Below are 17003 nucleotides of genomic sequence, written 5' to 3' on the forward strand. Positions count from 1 at the left end.
GAAATGGTGAGAGACTTTACTTTTGGGGCTCAAAAATCACTGCAGATGGTGACTGCAGCCATGAAATTAAAAGATGCTTGGTCCTTGGAAGAAAAGCTATGACCAACCTCAGTTCAGTTCAGTTCAATCGCTCAGTCACATCTAACTCTTTGAGACCCCATGAATCCCAGCACGCCAGGCCTCCCTGTCCATCACCAACTCCCGGAGCTCACTCAGACTCACGCCCATCGAGTCAGTGATGCCATCCAGCCATCTCATCCTTTGTCGTCCCCTTCTCCTCCTGCCCCCAATCCCTCCCAGCATCAGAGTCTTTTCCAATGAGTCAACTCTTAGCATGAGGTGGCCAAAGTACTGGAGCTTCAGCGTCAGCATCAGTCCTTCCAAAGAACACCCAGGACTGATCTCCTTCAGAATGGATTAGTTGGATCTCCTTGCAGTCCAAGGGACTCTCAAGAGTCTTCTCCAACACCACAGTTCAAAAGCATCAATTCTTCGGCACTCAGCCTTCTTCACAGTCCAACTCTCACATCCATACATGACCACAGGAAAAGCCATAGCCTTGACTAGACGGACCTTAGTTGGCAAAGTAATGTCTCTGCTTTTGAATATACTATCTAGGTCGGTCATAACTTTTCTTCCAAGGAGTAAGCGTCTTTTAATTTCATGGCTGCAGTCACCATCTGCAGTGATTTTGGAGCCCAAAAAAATAAAGTCTGACACTGTTTCCACTGTTTCCCCGTCTATTTCCCATGAAATGATGAGACCGGATGCCATGATCTTTGTTTTCTGAATGTTGAGCTTTAAGCTAACTTTTTCACTCCCCACTTTCACTTTCATCAGGAGGCTTTTTAGCTCCTCTTCACTTTCTGCCATAAGGGTGGTGTTATCTGCATATCTGAGGTTATGGATATTTCTCCCAGCAATCTTGATTCCAGCTTGTGCTTCTTCCAGTCCAGCATTTCTCATGATGTACTCTGCATAGAAGTTAAATAAGCAGGGTGACAATATACAGCCTTGATGTACTCCTTTTCCTATTTGGAACCAGTCTGTTGTTCCAGGTCCAGTTCTAAGTGTTGCTCCCTGACCTGCATACAGATTTCTCAAGAGGCAGGTCAGGTGGTCTGGGATTCCCATCTCTTCAAGAATTTTCCACAGTTTATTGTGATCAGCACAAAGGCTTTCGCATAGTCAATAAAGCAGAAATAGATATTTTTCTGGAACTCTCTTGCTTTTTCCATGATCCAGCGGATGTTGGCAATTTGACCTCTGGTTCCTCTGCCTTTTCTAAAACCAGCTTGAACATCAGGGAGTTCACGGTTCACGTATTGCTGAAGCCTGGCTTGGAGAATTTTGAGCATTACTTTACTAGCATGTGAGATGAGTGCAATTGTGCAGTAGTTTGAGCATTCTTTGGCATTGCCTTTCTTTGCGATTGGAATGAAAACTGACTTTTTCCAGTCCTGTGGCCACTGCTGAGTTTTCCCAATTTGCTGCAGTGAAATTTCCCAATTTCCCATATTGAGTGCAGCACTTTCACAGCATCATCTCTCAGGATTTGAAACAGCTCAACTGGAATTCCATCACCTCCACTAGCTTTGTTTGTAGTGATGCTTTCTAAGGCCCACTTGACTTCACATTCCAGGATGTCTGGCTCTAGGTCAGTGATCACACCATCATGATTATCTGGGTCATGAAGATCTTTTTTGTACAGTTCTTCTGTGTATTCTTGCCACCTCTTCTTAATATCTTCTGCTTCTATTAGGTCCCTACCATTTCTGTCCTTTATTGAGCCCATCTTTGCATGAAGTGTTCCCTTGGTATCTCTGATTTTCTTGAAGAGATCTCTAGTCTTTCCCATTCTGTTCTTTTCCTCTATTTCTTTGCATTGATCACTGAAGAAAGCTTTCTTATCTCTTCTTGCTATTCTTTGGAACTCTGCATTCAGATGCTTATATCTTTCCTTTTCTCCTTTGCTTTTCGCCTCTCTTCTTTTCACAGCTATTTGTAAGGCCTCCCCAAACAGCCATTTTGCTTTTTTGCATTTCTTTTCCATGGGGATGGTCTTGCTCCCTGTCTCCTGTACAATGTCCCAAACTTCATTCCATAGTTCATCAGGCACTCTTATCTATCAGATCTAGGCCCTTAAATCTATTTCTCACTTCCACTGGATAATCGTTAGGGATTTGATTTAGGTCATACCTGAATGGTCTAGCAGTTTTCCCTACTTTCTTCATTTTAAGTCTGAATTTGGTAATAAAGAGTTCGTGATCTGAGCCACAGTCAGTTCCTGGTCTTGTTTTTGTTGACGGTATAGAGCTTCTCCATCTTTGGCTGCAGAGAATATAATCAGTCTGATTTCGGTGTTGACCATCTGGTGATGTCCATGTGTAGAATCTTCTCTTGTGTTGTTGGAAGAGGGTGTTTGCTATGACCAGTGCATTTTCTTGGCAAAACTCTATTAGTCTTTTCCCTGCTTCATTCCGCATTCCAAGGCCACATTTGCTGTTACTCCAGGTGTTTCTTGACTTCCTACTTTTGCATTCCAGTCCCCTGTAATGAAAAGGACATCTTTTTTGGGTGTTACTTCTAAAAGGTCTTGTAGGTCTTCATAGAACCGTTCAACTTCAGCTTCTTCAGCTTTACTCGTTGGGGCATAGACTTGGATTACTGTAATATTGAATGGTTTGCCTTGGAAATGAAGAGAGATCATTCTGTCGTTTTTGAGATTGTATCCAAGTACTGCATTTCGGACTCTTTTGTTGACCATGATGGCTACTCCATTTCTTCTGAGGGATTCCTGCCCACAGTAGTAGCTATAATGGTCATCTGAGTTAAATTCACCCATTCCAGTCCATTTTAGTTCGCTGATTCCTAGAATGACCAACCTCGACAGCATATTAAAAAGCAGAGACATTACTTTGCTGAAAGGTCCGTAGTCATGGACCATATTCATAGCCAAAGGTCCAGAGTCAAAGCAATGGCTTTTCCAGTATGGATGTGAGAGTTGGACCGTACATAAGTTCTTTTTTAATCAGGATCTGAATAAGATTAATCTTGTCTTCTGATCACTGCCTGGCTTGCACAGCCCTGCTGACCATTACTTTACACCTGCCTCTGGAGTGCCCAACCTTTCCGAGTGATGGCGCATCTGGGCTTTACATGATCCTCACTGTGGCACTGGTGGAAGGCAGGGTTTGTGCCCATTTCACAGATAGGGAAGTAGGGTCTGAGGGGGCAGACTGGCCTCACTGAGGAGGAATGACCCGGGCTGGAACCCATCCCCCTGACTTCCTCCGTTCTGCTTGCTCACAGTGCCAGCGCAGGGGCTGGGGGTCAACACTTCAGGGTACAGAGGGGTCTCTGGACCGGACATAGAGAGGGCAGAACCAGGTCCCTGGATCTGGAAAGTACGGGTGGGCTGATCATCCCCCGGGACTTGGGGTGCTTTTCTCTCTGGCTTCATTGTTGTCTCTGGCTTCAGTTGCTCAGTTGTGTCCAATTCTTTGTGACCCCGTGGACTGCAGCACTCCAGGCTTCCCTGTAATTCGCCGTCTCCCAGAGTTTGTTCAAACTCATGTCCATTAAGTCGGTGATGCCATCCAACCCTCTCATCCTCTGTCTTCCCCTTCTTCTCCTGCCCTCAAAATTTCCCAACATCAGGGTCTGTTCTAATGAGTCGGCTCTTCGCATCAGGTGGCCAAAGTATTGGAGCCTCAGCTTCAGCATCAGTCCTTCCAGTGAATATTCAGGGTTGATTTCCTTTAGTATTGACTGGTTTGATCTTGTTGTCCAAGGGGCTGTCAGCAGTCTTCTCCAGCACCACAATTTGAAAGCATCAGTTCTTCCACACTCATCCTTCTTTTTGGTCCGATTCTCACATCTGTGCATGACTACTGGAAAAACCATAGATTTGACTATATGGACCTTTGTCAGCAAAGTGATGTCTCTGCTTTTTAATATGCTGTCTACGTTTGTCATAGCTTCTCTTCCAAAGGGAAAGTCTTTATTTGACCTGGCTAAACTGTAGCCAGATCTTCCCATACAGAAGGATCTGAAGGTGGAGGGGAGGTTTCTCCCTGTGGATCCCACCTCCAAGGGGACCAGTGAGGAGGCAGATTTGAATTCAGCCTGAATTACTGACTTGGACTTGAGCCAATGGTCATAACAGGAACCATATGGATCGCTCACTCCCTGCGGTCGCCGTGTGTTGCAGGGAGAGGGGACAGCAAGTGCCAAGGCCCTGACGCAAGAACAGCCTGGTCTGTTTGAGGCCCAGGCCTGAGGCCTGTGAGGCTGGTGCAGAGACAGCGGGGGTGGAGTGCAGAGGTATGAGATGCGCTCCTGAGGGCCGTGCAGGTGAGAGGTGCACACCTGAGCAAGCACCTGGGCACCAAGGGCAGGGCCACAGGGATGCTGGGGAGGGGAGCGGCTCCCAATCTTGAGGTTGGTGTCTACAAGAACCGCGGGAGGGAGTGGGCGGCCCCAGCAGTGCTCAGCAGACCCCCACCCGACCCCAGCTTGTCTTTTCAGCCCAGCACCTCGGCACTTGCAGGCAGGCCTCTGACAGCGTCGTGCAGCAGGTCGGAGCTCGTTTGGACCTAACTGTTGCCACCTTTGGGTGTTTCATCCAGCTGTCATGCCCGGTTCCAGCGGCTTCGGGCCCTGCTGCTTGTGAGAACAGTCTACATCTGCCTTCTTGCCAGCGTCCGGGTGGTGTTTGTGATGAAGAGTGGGTAGTGGGGATCTGTGTCTGTAAATCTGTGACATCGCTGAGACCCAAGGGTGAAAATTGCTCTTGATGGGGTGTACCCCGAGACCTTGGGGTCCCAGCTTAGTGATGGCCCCCTTCTCAGCCCCTCCCCTCACGCCTGGACTTGCACCCCTGCCCTGATGGGACCCTGTCAGCCCCTTTCTCCCTGGGTGCCCTCCCTGTCGATACGGGGTCAGCGCTGGATGGCCTCGAGCCCACCCAGCCCTCTGCACAGAGCCTCTCATCAGCGGCCCCGTCCTGAGCGGGGGGCGGGGCTGGGCAAATATGGGGGTAGGCTCTCACTCTGTGTGCCCCACACATCGCCTGCGCCACTCAAATTAGGTCTGGTGCTGATTTGCCCGAGCTAAGTAGGTGATAATTTGTAACTACAGCATTAGGGTAATTGCTGCGAGGGTCTATTTGTGTAATGTGCAAATATATTTTTATAGCAACAAACCACTTTGCTATAATTAGAGCCGTCAGGTGGTCAGAAGCCTCTTTTGCATGCTGGTGCCCCTGGTCTGCAGCTCCAGCTGGCACAGCCTCGTGATGCTGGCAGCACCTTGGCACCCATGTCCCCCAACCTGGGGCTGTGATTCCTGGCTCAGAGGGAAAGGGCTTGGCAGTGAGAGGCCCAGGGAGGAGATGAGACATGTGTGGACCCAGGTGGAGACACGTGTGGACCTAGGTGGAGGGTGAGGGAGGGTGCTCTGACGCCTGCCCCCGAGGAGAAAGGGTCCATTTGTGAGGTTTGTTGTTCAGACACCAAGTCATGTCCAATTCTTTCTGACCCTTTGAACTGCAGCACACTAGGCTCCCCTGTCCTTCAGTATCTCTCAGAGTTTGTTTAAACTCATGTCTGTTGAGTCAGTGATGCCATCCAGCCATCTCATCCTCTGTTGTCCCCTTCTTCTCCTACCTTCAGTCTTTCCCAGCATCAGGGGCTTTTCCAATGAGTCAGCTCTTCGCATCAGGTGGCCAAAGTATTGGAGCTTCAGTTTCAGCATCAGTCCTTCCAATGAATTTTCAGGACTGATTTCCTTTAGGATGGATTGGTTTAATCTCCTTGCAGTCCAAGGGACTCTCAAGTTTTCTCCAACACCACAGTTCAGAGGCATCAATTCTTCAGCCCTCAGCCTTCTTTACGGTCCAACTCTCACATCCGTACATGACTACTGGAAAAACTATTGCTTTGACCAGACGGACTTTTGTCAGCAAAATGATGTCTCTGCTTTTTATTAAGCTGTCTAGGTTTGTCACAGCTTTTCTTCCAAGGAGCAAAGATCTTGTAATTTCGTGGCTGCAGTCACCATTCATAGTGATTTTACAGCCTAAGAAAATAAAATGTCACTGTTCCCACTTTCTCCCCATCTATTTGCCATGAAGTGATGGGACTGGATGCTGTGATCCTAGTTTTTGAGTGTTGAGTCTCAAGCCAGCTTTTTTACTCTTCTCTTCCCTCCATCAGGAGGCTCTTTAGCTTCTCCTCACTTTCTGCCATTACTGGTCTCATCTGCATATCTGAGGTGGTCAGTGCTTCTCCCAGCAGTCTTGATTCCAGCTTGTGATTCACCCAGCCCGGCATTTCGCATGACATGCTCTACGTAGAAGTTAAATAAGCAGGGTGACAGTATACAGGCTTGGCGTACTCCTTTTCCGATTCTGATTGTCAATGTTAATCATATCCACAAACACCTTCACAGCAACATCTAGGCTGGTGTTTGACCAAACAGCGGGGCACCGTAGCCCAGCCAAGTTAACGTATAAAACCAACCATCACAAGGCTGGTGCAGAACCCTCAGCTCCAAGGGCCTTCCTGACCCATCAGAGCCACGTGGGGCTCCTGGGCCTGGAGAGCAGCTTTGCGGGGCCTGATGGGAGCAGGACGCTGGCCTCCCTGAGGATCGCCTGGGCAGCATAGGGCGGGGTTGGGGGAGGGTCTTCCTTCCCCTGCCCTGGCCGTGTGTCCGTCCCACACCGGGTGGGGTCCCCCTGAGCACATGCAGCAGGGGGCCAAGGTGGGCCCCCGGGCCCTGATCCAAGCCCGGGGAGCAGCCCACGATGGCAGGTAAGCCTTCTATTTCCCTCAACTATGGGCCTGCGGGGCCCGCTCAGCCCGACAGTTACCCTCCCCCCAGCCCTCCGTCACCACAACAAAGCACGGATTGTGTGTGACACGCTCAGGCCCTGGTGCACAAACTTCAAAACAGATAACGCTGCCTGTGCTGTTTGAGATAGGCAGCCGGGTGAAAGTTTTGAGCTTGCAAAGGGAAAAACAGGAGTGACAGGCACTCTGGGTGTTGGGGCAGAGTCTGGAGTTAAAACAAAGGCTTCTTCGCCTCGGAGGGTCGGGGGCTTCAGGCTGTGCTCCTGGGTTGGCCAGAGCTCCCGTACCCCACCGCTCGGGCGGCCGAGGGGGAGGCCTGGGGCCCCTTGGTGGCTCACCCTGGTGTCTGCCTCCCACAAGGCTTTGAAGCAAGAATATTCTGGATGTGTTTTCCTCCCCTGGTGGGCCGGCCCCCAGGAAGCAGCCCCTGTGTTTCCAATCAGGCACCCCTGTGCCCGGCTTCCCCCCGGTGCCCTCAGCTGGTTGCTCTCAAGCTGTTTGTAACAGGCTGGCCTGCCAAGGCAGACACGCAGGGCTGGGAGCTCAGGCGCTCAGTGTGGGCTGCCGACAGGGTGCCCCCCTCCCATCTTCAAACCTCGGGAGCCCCTCCCGCTTGTCATGAGCTGTCGGTGGAATGAGAGGGTGGCCCCAAGTCCCCCACAGGACGGGCTGCAGCCCCCCAGGCCCCTGTGCCAGGCAGCCGGGCTCTCTGGTGACCAGGTTCTCCCCGCCAGGGCTCCCAGCAGACCGACCGCCCTGGCGGCCCAGAGCTGTGGGTGTAGACGATTGAGTTTCTTTTCTCACTTTCGCTGCAGCTGGCGGGGCGGGGGGCCCTGCCCGGCCTGGGTACAGGGGCTCAGGCGTGGGCTCACCCCTGCTGCCCTCCCAGCCCCTCCCCCCACAGCTTGGGGAACGCAGGATTTGGAAGGCAGCCCTGGGTTCCTGACGTGGAGAGGGTGGGCGGGGGGCCCAGGTGAGGCTTCCCTGCCTGGTACTCCGTGCCCTGCATGATGCCAGGAGAAAACCCCATCCCGTGTGCACACTGCACCCCCAGCCCACCCCACCTCCGGAGCTGTGGCATCTGAAGAAGGCAGGCAAGGCAGGCCCTGGGCAGCGGTGCAGCGGGGGTCTACAAGCAGAGGTGGAGGCAGGCCCAATCACTGGTTTAAGTGTGGGCTGTTGGTGGGGCTGATCTAGCATCTGGACTGCTGGTGTTAAAAGGGGCGTCACAGTGAGGCCCCCCTGCCCCCCAGAACTGCAGGCACAGAGGAGCCAGGACGTGTCGGGGGGCGGGACTTGTAGAAGGGTGTGCCAGTGACCCATGAACCCTCACCCCCCTGATCCTGGGTTCTCTGCCCCTCTTTCCCACCCCTCCCCCTCTCGTGGGCTCTCCCCCTGTGCCCTGCCCAGGGTCTTCCACCCGCAGCCAGCCAGGCTCTTGCAACACCTCAGCCCAGACAGGGCGCAACCCTTGGCAAAGCCACACAGCCATCTGGGACGGCAGAGTGCCCCCCCGCCCCCAGGGGAACAGCTGGCAGGGTTCACAGTAGCAGGGGGCAGGGAGGAGGCTGGTTGAAACTGGATGCCAGGAAACAGGCCCTGGTGATGTGGCCCCCAGATCGTGGAGAGCTCTCAGAGGGAAAACGCCAAAACCCCAGGCTCACTGGTGTCAGGAGAGAGAAACTCTGAGTCAGGAGTCCTGGGAGGCGCCCTGAGGATGACGCTGTGTGACCTTGAGCCACTGCACCTCACAGGCCTCAGCTTTGTTCTTTGATAAACAGGGTGATGGAGCCAGGCAAGGGCTTCCCCCTCCTGCCTTCCTTCCGTCTCCAGCTGTTTTTAAGAAAATTGTTCCGAGTGCAGAAATGTAAGAAAACACCTGCTTTTCCCCTTGATTTGGAAATTGGTGCCCTCCGTTATGGGCTTTCTCTGTCTTTCTCTCTCTCTTAGCTGAACTCCTAGAAGGTGGTACAGCCCTCCTGCCTCCTCTGCTGACTGTCTCAGCATCTGAGCATAAAGACGTTCTCCTACATAACCCGACACCATCCTCACCCCTGAGACGCACCGTCCACACCAACAGCTCCCTTCACCATCTGTGGACACGGGTCGTTTCCAGTTTGGGGCTGTTTCAGTGCTTCAGCTCAGAACACTCCAGCCCACGTCCTTTGTCACACAGATGTACACATTCTGCTGGGTGTGTGGAACTGTGGAGTTTGGGGCATACAGATTTTTTTTTTCATTTTAGATTAGATTTCAGTGTTTGAACATTGGCAGCTGTGGCAGACCAGCACGGACTCTGACTTCTCCCCCAAAGTGGGCAGGTGCAGCCTCACTGAGCTGGCTCTGAGGGGTCCCCCTGGAGCGGAGGCTGGCCTCTCCCTCCTTGCCCCCCACCCTGACCCTCTGCTCTTTGTATCTGTGGCCATTGTCCTGGAGTCCCACAGCACTGCCCTTCAGGGGCTGGCTCCCTGATCTCTGCCTCAGTTCTCCCATCTGTAAAATAAGATGGAAAATGGCACTTAGCTACTAAGTGCGTTGTTTTTTTTTAAAGACGTCAAGGTTTAAAATGTTTTTGTATTCATAAAACTTTATTAATTTAGTTTATATGACTTAACCTTATATTAAGTGTAATACAGGCTTTTGCAAAAATGAAAAAGGGACAAACATGGAAAAATAAATGGATTTATAAATCCTAATTCTAGAACTCACAGAAGCCAGCATTTTAAAAACAATGTTCTGAAGACTCCCCTGGCAGTCCAGCGGTTAGGACAAAATATAAATAAATAAATAAAAGCAATGTCCTGTGTCTCTTCAGTACTCAAAAGCTAGACCAAGCTGTATGTGCCATTTTCACCTGGCACTGTTCATTTTAAAAAACACCTTTACTAAGATATAATTCACACAATATGTAATTTACGTTTATAGCTCTGCAGTTTTTAGTGTGATTGCAGGCATGGGCAGCCATCGCCATAGTCAATTTTAGGGCATTTTCTTCACCTCCGAAAGGGTCCGCTCTGCTCTGCTGTCACCTCCCTAATCTCTGCCCGCCCCCCCCAACTTCCTAGTACCCAGTGGCTACCCTCTGTCTCTGTGGGCCTGCCTGCTCCAGACTTTTCTAGAATGGACTCATTCTGTGGACTCGTCATCTTTTGTGGTCTGGCTTCCTTCACGCGTGCAAAGTTGCTTCAGTCATGTCTGACTCTATGTGAGCCTACAGACTGTCGCTGGCCAGGCTCCTCTGTCCATGGGGATTCTCCAGGCGAGCATTCTGGAGTGGGTTCCATGCCCTCCTTTCACTTAGCACAATATTTTCAAGGGTCATCCACGTCGTACCAGGTGTCCATACTTCATTGCTTTTTATGTACCACAATATTCCGCCGTTTGGATAGTAATGTAAAGGTCTGCACAGGTTTTGCGTCAGCCTCCAGGGCCCAGAATAACCAGGTGGCAAACTCTTAGCTGGCGGTGATTACCTGCTGTGCAGCCATGCGCCACTCTAAGTGATCTTTGCCGGCCTCAGTTGCCCTCTCCGTAAAGCGGGTACAGGAGTGAGTGTGTGAATCTGTGAGACGGTGGTGAAGAAGCAAAGATGCTGTCCTCGAAGTGTGTTGGCCCTGGAGGCACTGTTCTCTCTCCACATCCCTTTCCCGCCCCACTGCCCTCTGCCCTGCTCTCCTGGGACAGGGGCCTGTTGGGCAGGGGGTGCCCCGTCCATGTGCACTCATCAGTGGGCAGGGCCTGCAGAGGATGAGGTCAGATATAGGAGCCCAAACATGGGGTGGATGCCACCGTCCAGGGGTCCGGCTCCCAGGACCTCACGTGGTTCCTCGAGGGGCAAGTTTCCCATGGGTCGGGGGTGTGCTGGGCAGGTTGAAAGCCAAACACGAAAGTGACCTGAGGTCCAGGCGAATCGGAGGTGGCTGCTTTTTCTTTGTCAAGGAGGGAAATTGAAGAGCAAGCAGGCCACGTGAAGGGCGCTCCTTTATTCCTCACGTTAAACGTTCGCCGATTCAATGTGCTTCTCCCTCAGGGTGTCGGAAGGACCCCATGCCTGGATCCTCGGGAGGCGGCTTCCGGACGGTGCCTCCGGGCCGCCCTACGCCCCAGCAGAGCATGTCTGGGCTGGACCTGGAGGAGCTGGCCGAAATAGGTACAGTATGCTCTCTTCCAGCCCCATCCCGGGAGGAGACTGGCGGTTTTCTCTCCGGGGCTCTGTGTCCTTTCCTCTTCTTTTTTTTTCCAAAGATCTATTTGTTTTGAGTCTCGGCTGTGCTGGGTCTTCACTGCTGCTCCCAGGCTTTCTCTGCTTGCGGCAAGCAGGGGCCACTCCTCGTTAGGGTGTGTGGGCCGCTCGTTGGGGTGGCTGCTCTCGTGTGGGGCACAGGCTTAGGCACGTGGGCCTCGGCAGGTGCGGTGCAGGGGCTCAGCAGCTGTGGGGCATGGGCTTAATTGCCTGGAGGCACGGGGGACCTTCCTGGAGCAGGGATTGGACCTGTGTCCTCTGCACTGGCAGGAGGGTTCTTAACTGCTGCACCGCCAGGGGAGCCCTTTTCCCCTTCTTGTAAGGACATGGCATTGGATTTAAGGTCCACCCTGATCCAATGTGACCTCACCTTAATTCACTTCGTCTCTAAAGACACTGTTCCCAAACGAGGTCCCACCATGGGTTTCTGGGTAGACTTAAATTTCATGGTCACACTATTCATCCAGTGTATCTGGAAACTGAAGTCTAACCCTCACCCGAAATGTGAAGTTCCCACTCCTTTTCCAACTGAAAACATTTCTGAAGGAACCTGGATTTGTTTTGTATGAAGGAACCTTCTGTACTAAAACTAAATTTCAGCAGGCAGCCCTTTCTTTCTGCCTTGTAGTACAGGGACCCCAGCTACTGCCCTTCACCCCAGCCACGGCCTCCTGCCGCCCACCGGTGTCAGCATCTCTCAGGAAGGGTCCAAGTCAGAATTCGGAACTGGGAAATCGGGTTCAGGCCACACCTTGTGACCCCAGGGTCATTCTCTCCTCTGAGCCTCAGTTACCCCTGCTGTCAGTGCGGAGGGACAGTATCCAGCCCCCGGGTTTGTTTTACCCATTTTACTCTTTCTGTGGGGTGTACACTGAGCAGGTGCATAGTGGGTGCACAGCAGAGATGGGCACATAGTGGGTGCACAGCAAGTGGGCAGGTAGCGGGTGTACAGCAGAGATGGCGTGCAGTGGGTACACACCCAGTGGGCGCTTAGTGGGTGCACAGCAGAGGTAGGCATGTGGTGGGCGCACAGAGTGGGCGCATAGTGGGTGTACAGCAAGGCGAGGTGTGTGTCCTGTTAAAAGGCCTCAGGCAGCTCCCTCGCTGTCCTCCTTCCTGAGGAATGCAGTGACCCTCCCCTGACCCTGCCGTCTGCTGCAGAGCTGCAGAGAGATGAGGAGGAGGCCGCTGCCCTGGGTGCTGCGAGAAGGCCCTCAGCTGCACCCTCTGTGGCGCCCCCAGCTGGCCCGGACCCCGAGCTGAGCACGAACCACCCCTTCTATGACGTGGCCCGACACGGCATCCTGCAGGTGGCAGGTGAGTCCCTGCGGGGTGGTTGGTCCCCGGGAGCACTGCTGCGCCAGCCTTCCTGAGGGCTGCGGTGTGTGGCGGGCTCACAGCGTGGAAGCCGCAGCAGAAGGGACCCACTAGTGTTTCGTGAATGCACATGGCGCAGCTGAGAGCTCATCATCCAAGTGCTCTGAGTAGCCACCAGGCAGCGTCTGTAGAGAGCACAGGCCGGAATTAAGCGGATTGCTTTACCAACCGACGACACGATTATGCTGCCGCTCAGCAAACGCAGCAAACCTCTGCCAAACGCAGGAGCGAGCGGCCCCACACCCAGCAGCTGGCCAGAGGGGAGTCTCCTGCGTCACGTTTATTTTCCCTGAGGAATCAGGGCCATGCCACTCACATGCACGTCTCACATAGGCAGCGTGTTGGTCAGGGTCCCCAGAGACACAGCCGATAGGCTGTATGGAGATACGCATCCGAGGACATTTCTCGTAGGAACCGGCTCTCACACAGTGAGGGATGCTGAGAAGTCCCATGACCTGCCCTCTGCAAGCCGAGACCAGGCTGTACCTGCTGTTAAGTCCTGGTCTGAGTCTGGGTGAGCCCGTGGCTTTTCCAGTTGGGGCGCCCAGGGAGAGCAGACCTCGGGGTTCCCTCCCTGAGGACCAGCCCTCTGCCCCCTCCTCCCAGGCCTCACCTTGGCGTCCAGCTGTGTCCCCTCGCCCCATCTCAGGTCCACTCTCCTCTTCGGCCAGAGGACCCGGGGGACACAGCTCAGGACATGGACACTTCTCCTGCTCCTCCAGCAGGTGGCATGTGACAGTTCAGGCCTGCCACCCACCAGGGGGCCCACATCAGGTATACCAGACATCCCCCCACCAAGCTGCCTCCTAATTCTTCTCCCGGGGCTGCCTCCCCCACCTGCTGAATGTCAGGACCATGCCCAGAACCAGAGCGTCTTGTCAAAAGTAATTGTTGAATGACCTCTCATTATTACTTAAAGAACTATGTATTTGGCCAAATGGGAGCTTTGAAGACTTTTCAAGTCTCAAGATAGCACTGATTTAAATATTTTAGGGAGGGACTTCCCTGGTGGTCCAGTGGGCAAAACTGCGCTGCCAACGCAGGGCACAGGTTGGATCCCTGGTCGGGATCCTCCCGTAAGATCGTATGTGCTGCACAGCACGGCCAAGACTACATACATGCATACAGAAATATCTTAGGAAATTCCCTGGCAGTTCCGTGGCTAGGATTCCATGCTCTCACGGCCGAGGGCCCAGGTTCCGTCCCTGGTCAGGGAACTGACAAATCCCGCAAGCCAAAAATCAGAAATAAAAAATGACTACGGAGTGGTCACCTTCTGAAACTGCAGTCTGGGTCTGGGGCTGTGAGCTCAGGGGTGAGATTAGAAGTTGGAAAGCAGGGTGGGCAGAGCGGAGGTTCCACCCGAGGGTCAGAGGTGAGCGGCAGAGAAGAGAGAGAGGCAGACGCCAGACCTGGCTCTGCTGGCGCCCAGTCTGCATCCTCAGGGCTGGAGCACTCCTCACAACCCTTTAGACCCTGGCTGGGCTTTTCCTGCAGCACACAGACAAAATGAGTCTGCGAATCCCCTTTCACTCCCGCAGTAAAAGGTTAGCAACCTTAAAACCCAGACACGCTCCCTCGTTGGTCCTGGGGAGGTCGCCGCGCCTTTATGGGGCATTTTAACCGTCCTTCTCTCTCAGAGCTGGTGATGGATGGTGGCGGGCATGTCACGGGTCACGGCACGGGACTCATTTCTTTCTGCAGAAACGGGGCTTCTCTGTCTTGGAGACCGTGAGTGATGTTGTGTTGTGAACCAGCGAGGGGAGAAGATGGGGTCGTGAATTAAACCGGTGCCTTGTAGAGTTTGCATTTTATTGATAGTTTTCATTTCCTCCCATATGACAATTTCGAAGCCCGTTTTCCGTACACTGGCCTGTGTCACTGGAGAGCGGCAGGGCAGTGACTCATCCTGACGGGGGTGGTGAACGCAAATGCCCCGTAACTGCTCAGTGGGCGGGAGCCTCGGGGTCCCAGGGGTTCCTCAGGGCTGCGGGGGCTTTGGGGCTGTGACGGCCTCCTTGTTGGGAACACTGGGAGCAGAGGAGGCTGGCCTGGGGGCGCTGCCCCGGAAGCCAGCCAGCCGTGAGCAGGAGCCCAGTTCTGATGCTCAGCTGGCGTCTCTGGACCTCAGTTTTTCTCACCCCCGATGAAACAGCACATATGCACGCACCCACCATCCTTCCGGCGTGTGGTGACTAATGGGCCACCTTTATGGAGCGCCTGCTGTGTGCCAGCTCGGCAAGGCTTTATTCCAACTATGAGTGCAGGCCTTCCTGTTCCCCCCAAAGTCAGGTCTCATATCCCCACATTGCAGAGAGGCTGGCCCAGGGCTGCCCGACTCCCCGGTGCGTCTCCCCTCTTGCCTGGTTCTGACTTGTATCCTTTATAATAAAGGTGATTGGATGTCTAGTGCTTTCCAGAGTTCTGTGAGCCAATGAGTGATCAGTTGTGAGGCGGGTGGTGGGAACCTCGGAATCTATAGGCAGCTGGACAAAAATAGGGAGGCCTGGAGACCCTTGACGCATAGCTGGTGTCTGAAGTGAGGGCCAGCATCTGGGAAGTCCCTGCGGAGGTGGATGTGGCTGCTGGAGCCCTTGAAGGTTTTCAGAGAGGGGATTGCAGAACTGAGCCAAGACCCCCAGCACCCTATCACTGTCCTTTCCCCTCGACCTTGGGTCAGTGGGGACCATGTCTGGCCTTTTCTCTCCAGAGCTGGGTGCACGGTGAGCCCACAATGAGTGTGTGTTGGCCTGGCCTTCCGTTGACCAACCACTCAGCACATCCCCAAGACTCTCCACTTGGTCTGGTTCCTATGCTGACATCTCAGTGTGGAGGTCGACCTTCTCTTTCAGCACCAGGGGCATTTAATTCCCTATTCCTCCAGTCGCCACACAAAACAATTCACATCTTCAGAAGCAAAGTCGTCCCTTTCCCTCCCTCTCGCAGGCGGGCATAGGCTCAGGTGAGCCGTGGAGCCTGGCCGCCTCAATGCTAGAAACATCGTTCAGGATAAACACTTTGTGCCTCCAGGCACAGCCATCGAAGGTTTTGTGCCCAGACGGAAATGCCCAGCTGGCAAGGGAAGCAGATAAACGCCTGGGCCCCCGGCAGTCCTTTCAACAAGCGCCTTCTAAACAAACAGAAACCATGACCAGAATTCTCAAGGAACCTTTGAAAAGGCCGCTGTCTTTGGGAACCAAAATGACTCTCACATTCTGAAGGTCAGAGTGGCTCGCGGCTCCCAGGAGAAGCGGATGTGCCTTAAGTAACAAACAGCCGTCCTGGCCGGGCGTGAGAGCTTGACGCCTTGCCTTTCAGAGCTGGGGTGGGGTGGGTGGAGGAATGAAGGTGCTCTGCTGTCGTTTCTTCTTATTCTAAGTAAGCATCTGACAACAGCTGTGAATGCTTGTTTATGGTGAGTTACGGCGAGTTCCGAGTCACGAGCACTTCTGCAAGGGCGCCTTTCTGTTTCCTGATGCTCTTCCTGTTGGGCTTCCCGGGGGCTCAGTGGTAAAGAATCCACCTGCCTGTGCAGGAGATGTGGGTTCGATCCCCGAGTTGGGAAGATCCCCTGGAGGAGGAAATGGCACCCCACCCCCCGTACTCTTGCCTGGAGGATCCAGTGGACAGAGGAGCCAGGCGGGCTACAGTCCACGGGGTCGGACACGGCTGAGCGCACACGCACAGCCTTCCTGTAACCAGTCAGGAAGTGACTGTGGGACCTCGTCTGAGTCCCGGGCTCAGCAGTGGGCTCTGGGGCGCAGGGGGTGGTGACGGCGACCTTGGCCGAGGCACCCAGAGCCTCAGGTAGCAGCACCCATCTGGCAGGTGCTCACCCCGGCTGCCTGCGCCTCTTAGCTCGGGTGGGCTGGACAGAGGCCGTCTTTGGTGATGGCCGGAGGGCGTGGGGGGGAGACGGCCACCTCCGGTGTCAGGCCGGGACCGGGGCTCACACCCGTCTGCCCCGCAGGGGAGGACCGCTTTGGAAGACGCGTCATCACGTTCTGCTGCTGCCGGATGCCCCCCTCCCACGAGCTCAACCACAGGCGTCTGCTGGAGTAAGTCTGTCCTGTGCCCCCTCCATGCCCCCCCGCCCCACCGTCCTTCTTCCGTAGGCACCCCCCCACCCATGTGTGTCCCTCTCCCTGGCAGGTGCCTCTCCATCACTCTCAGCATAGACAGGATGTTCAGGGTCAAAGGTTAACAGACACTGATGGACGCTCAGGTCCCCGAGGGGGTGTCGTCAGTGCCAGGTGACAGTCCCACCGCAGGACTGATGCCTGCGCCCCTCCAAGCCACGCAGGCCGCCCTCTGCGTCTGCTCAGGAGGCAGCCCTCCCCACTGCCCCTGACCTGCAGTGGCCTCGTCCTCCGCCCTGTCCCTGGGGGCTGTCCATTTGCTCTGTGTGGCCGAGCTGACCCCAGGCCCCCCTCCCCGGCTGGACCCTGAGAGCATCAGGAGAGCTGGCACGGTCCCCATTGCAAAGCTCCCGCCCGGCGTCGCCCCGGTGAGTAGGCGGCCTTCAG

The 17003-nt window shown here is 54.1% G+C and overlaps 1 protein-coding gene across 1 annotated transcript in view; it reads left to right on the top strand.

Moving 5' to 3' along the window:
- The first annotated feature begins 10904 nt into the window (after positions 1 to 10904).
- Positions 10905 to 17003, top strand: part of ARHGAP8 (Rho GTPase activating protein 8) — a 37600-nt gene continuing 31501 nt past the window's right edge. The window contains exons 1-3 of the mRNA XM_052640195.1: positions 10905 to 11007; positions 12262 to 12417; positions 16448 to 16535. Of these exons, the coding sequence (XP_052496155.1) occupies positions 10905 to 11007; positions 12262 to 12417; positions 16448 to 16535 (347 nt within the window). The remainder of the gene's footprint in view (positions 11008 to 12261; positions 12418 to 16447; positions 16536 to 17003) is intronic.

Source organism: Budorcas taxicolor, chromosome 5, assembly GCF_023091745.1.
Source record: "Budorcas taxicolor isolate Tak-1 chromosome 5, Takin1.1, whole genome shotgun sequence".
Classification (NCBI taxonomy): domain Eukaryota; kingdom Metazoa; phylum Chordata; class Mammalia; order Artiodactyla; family Bovidae; genus Budorcas; species Budorcas taxicolor.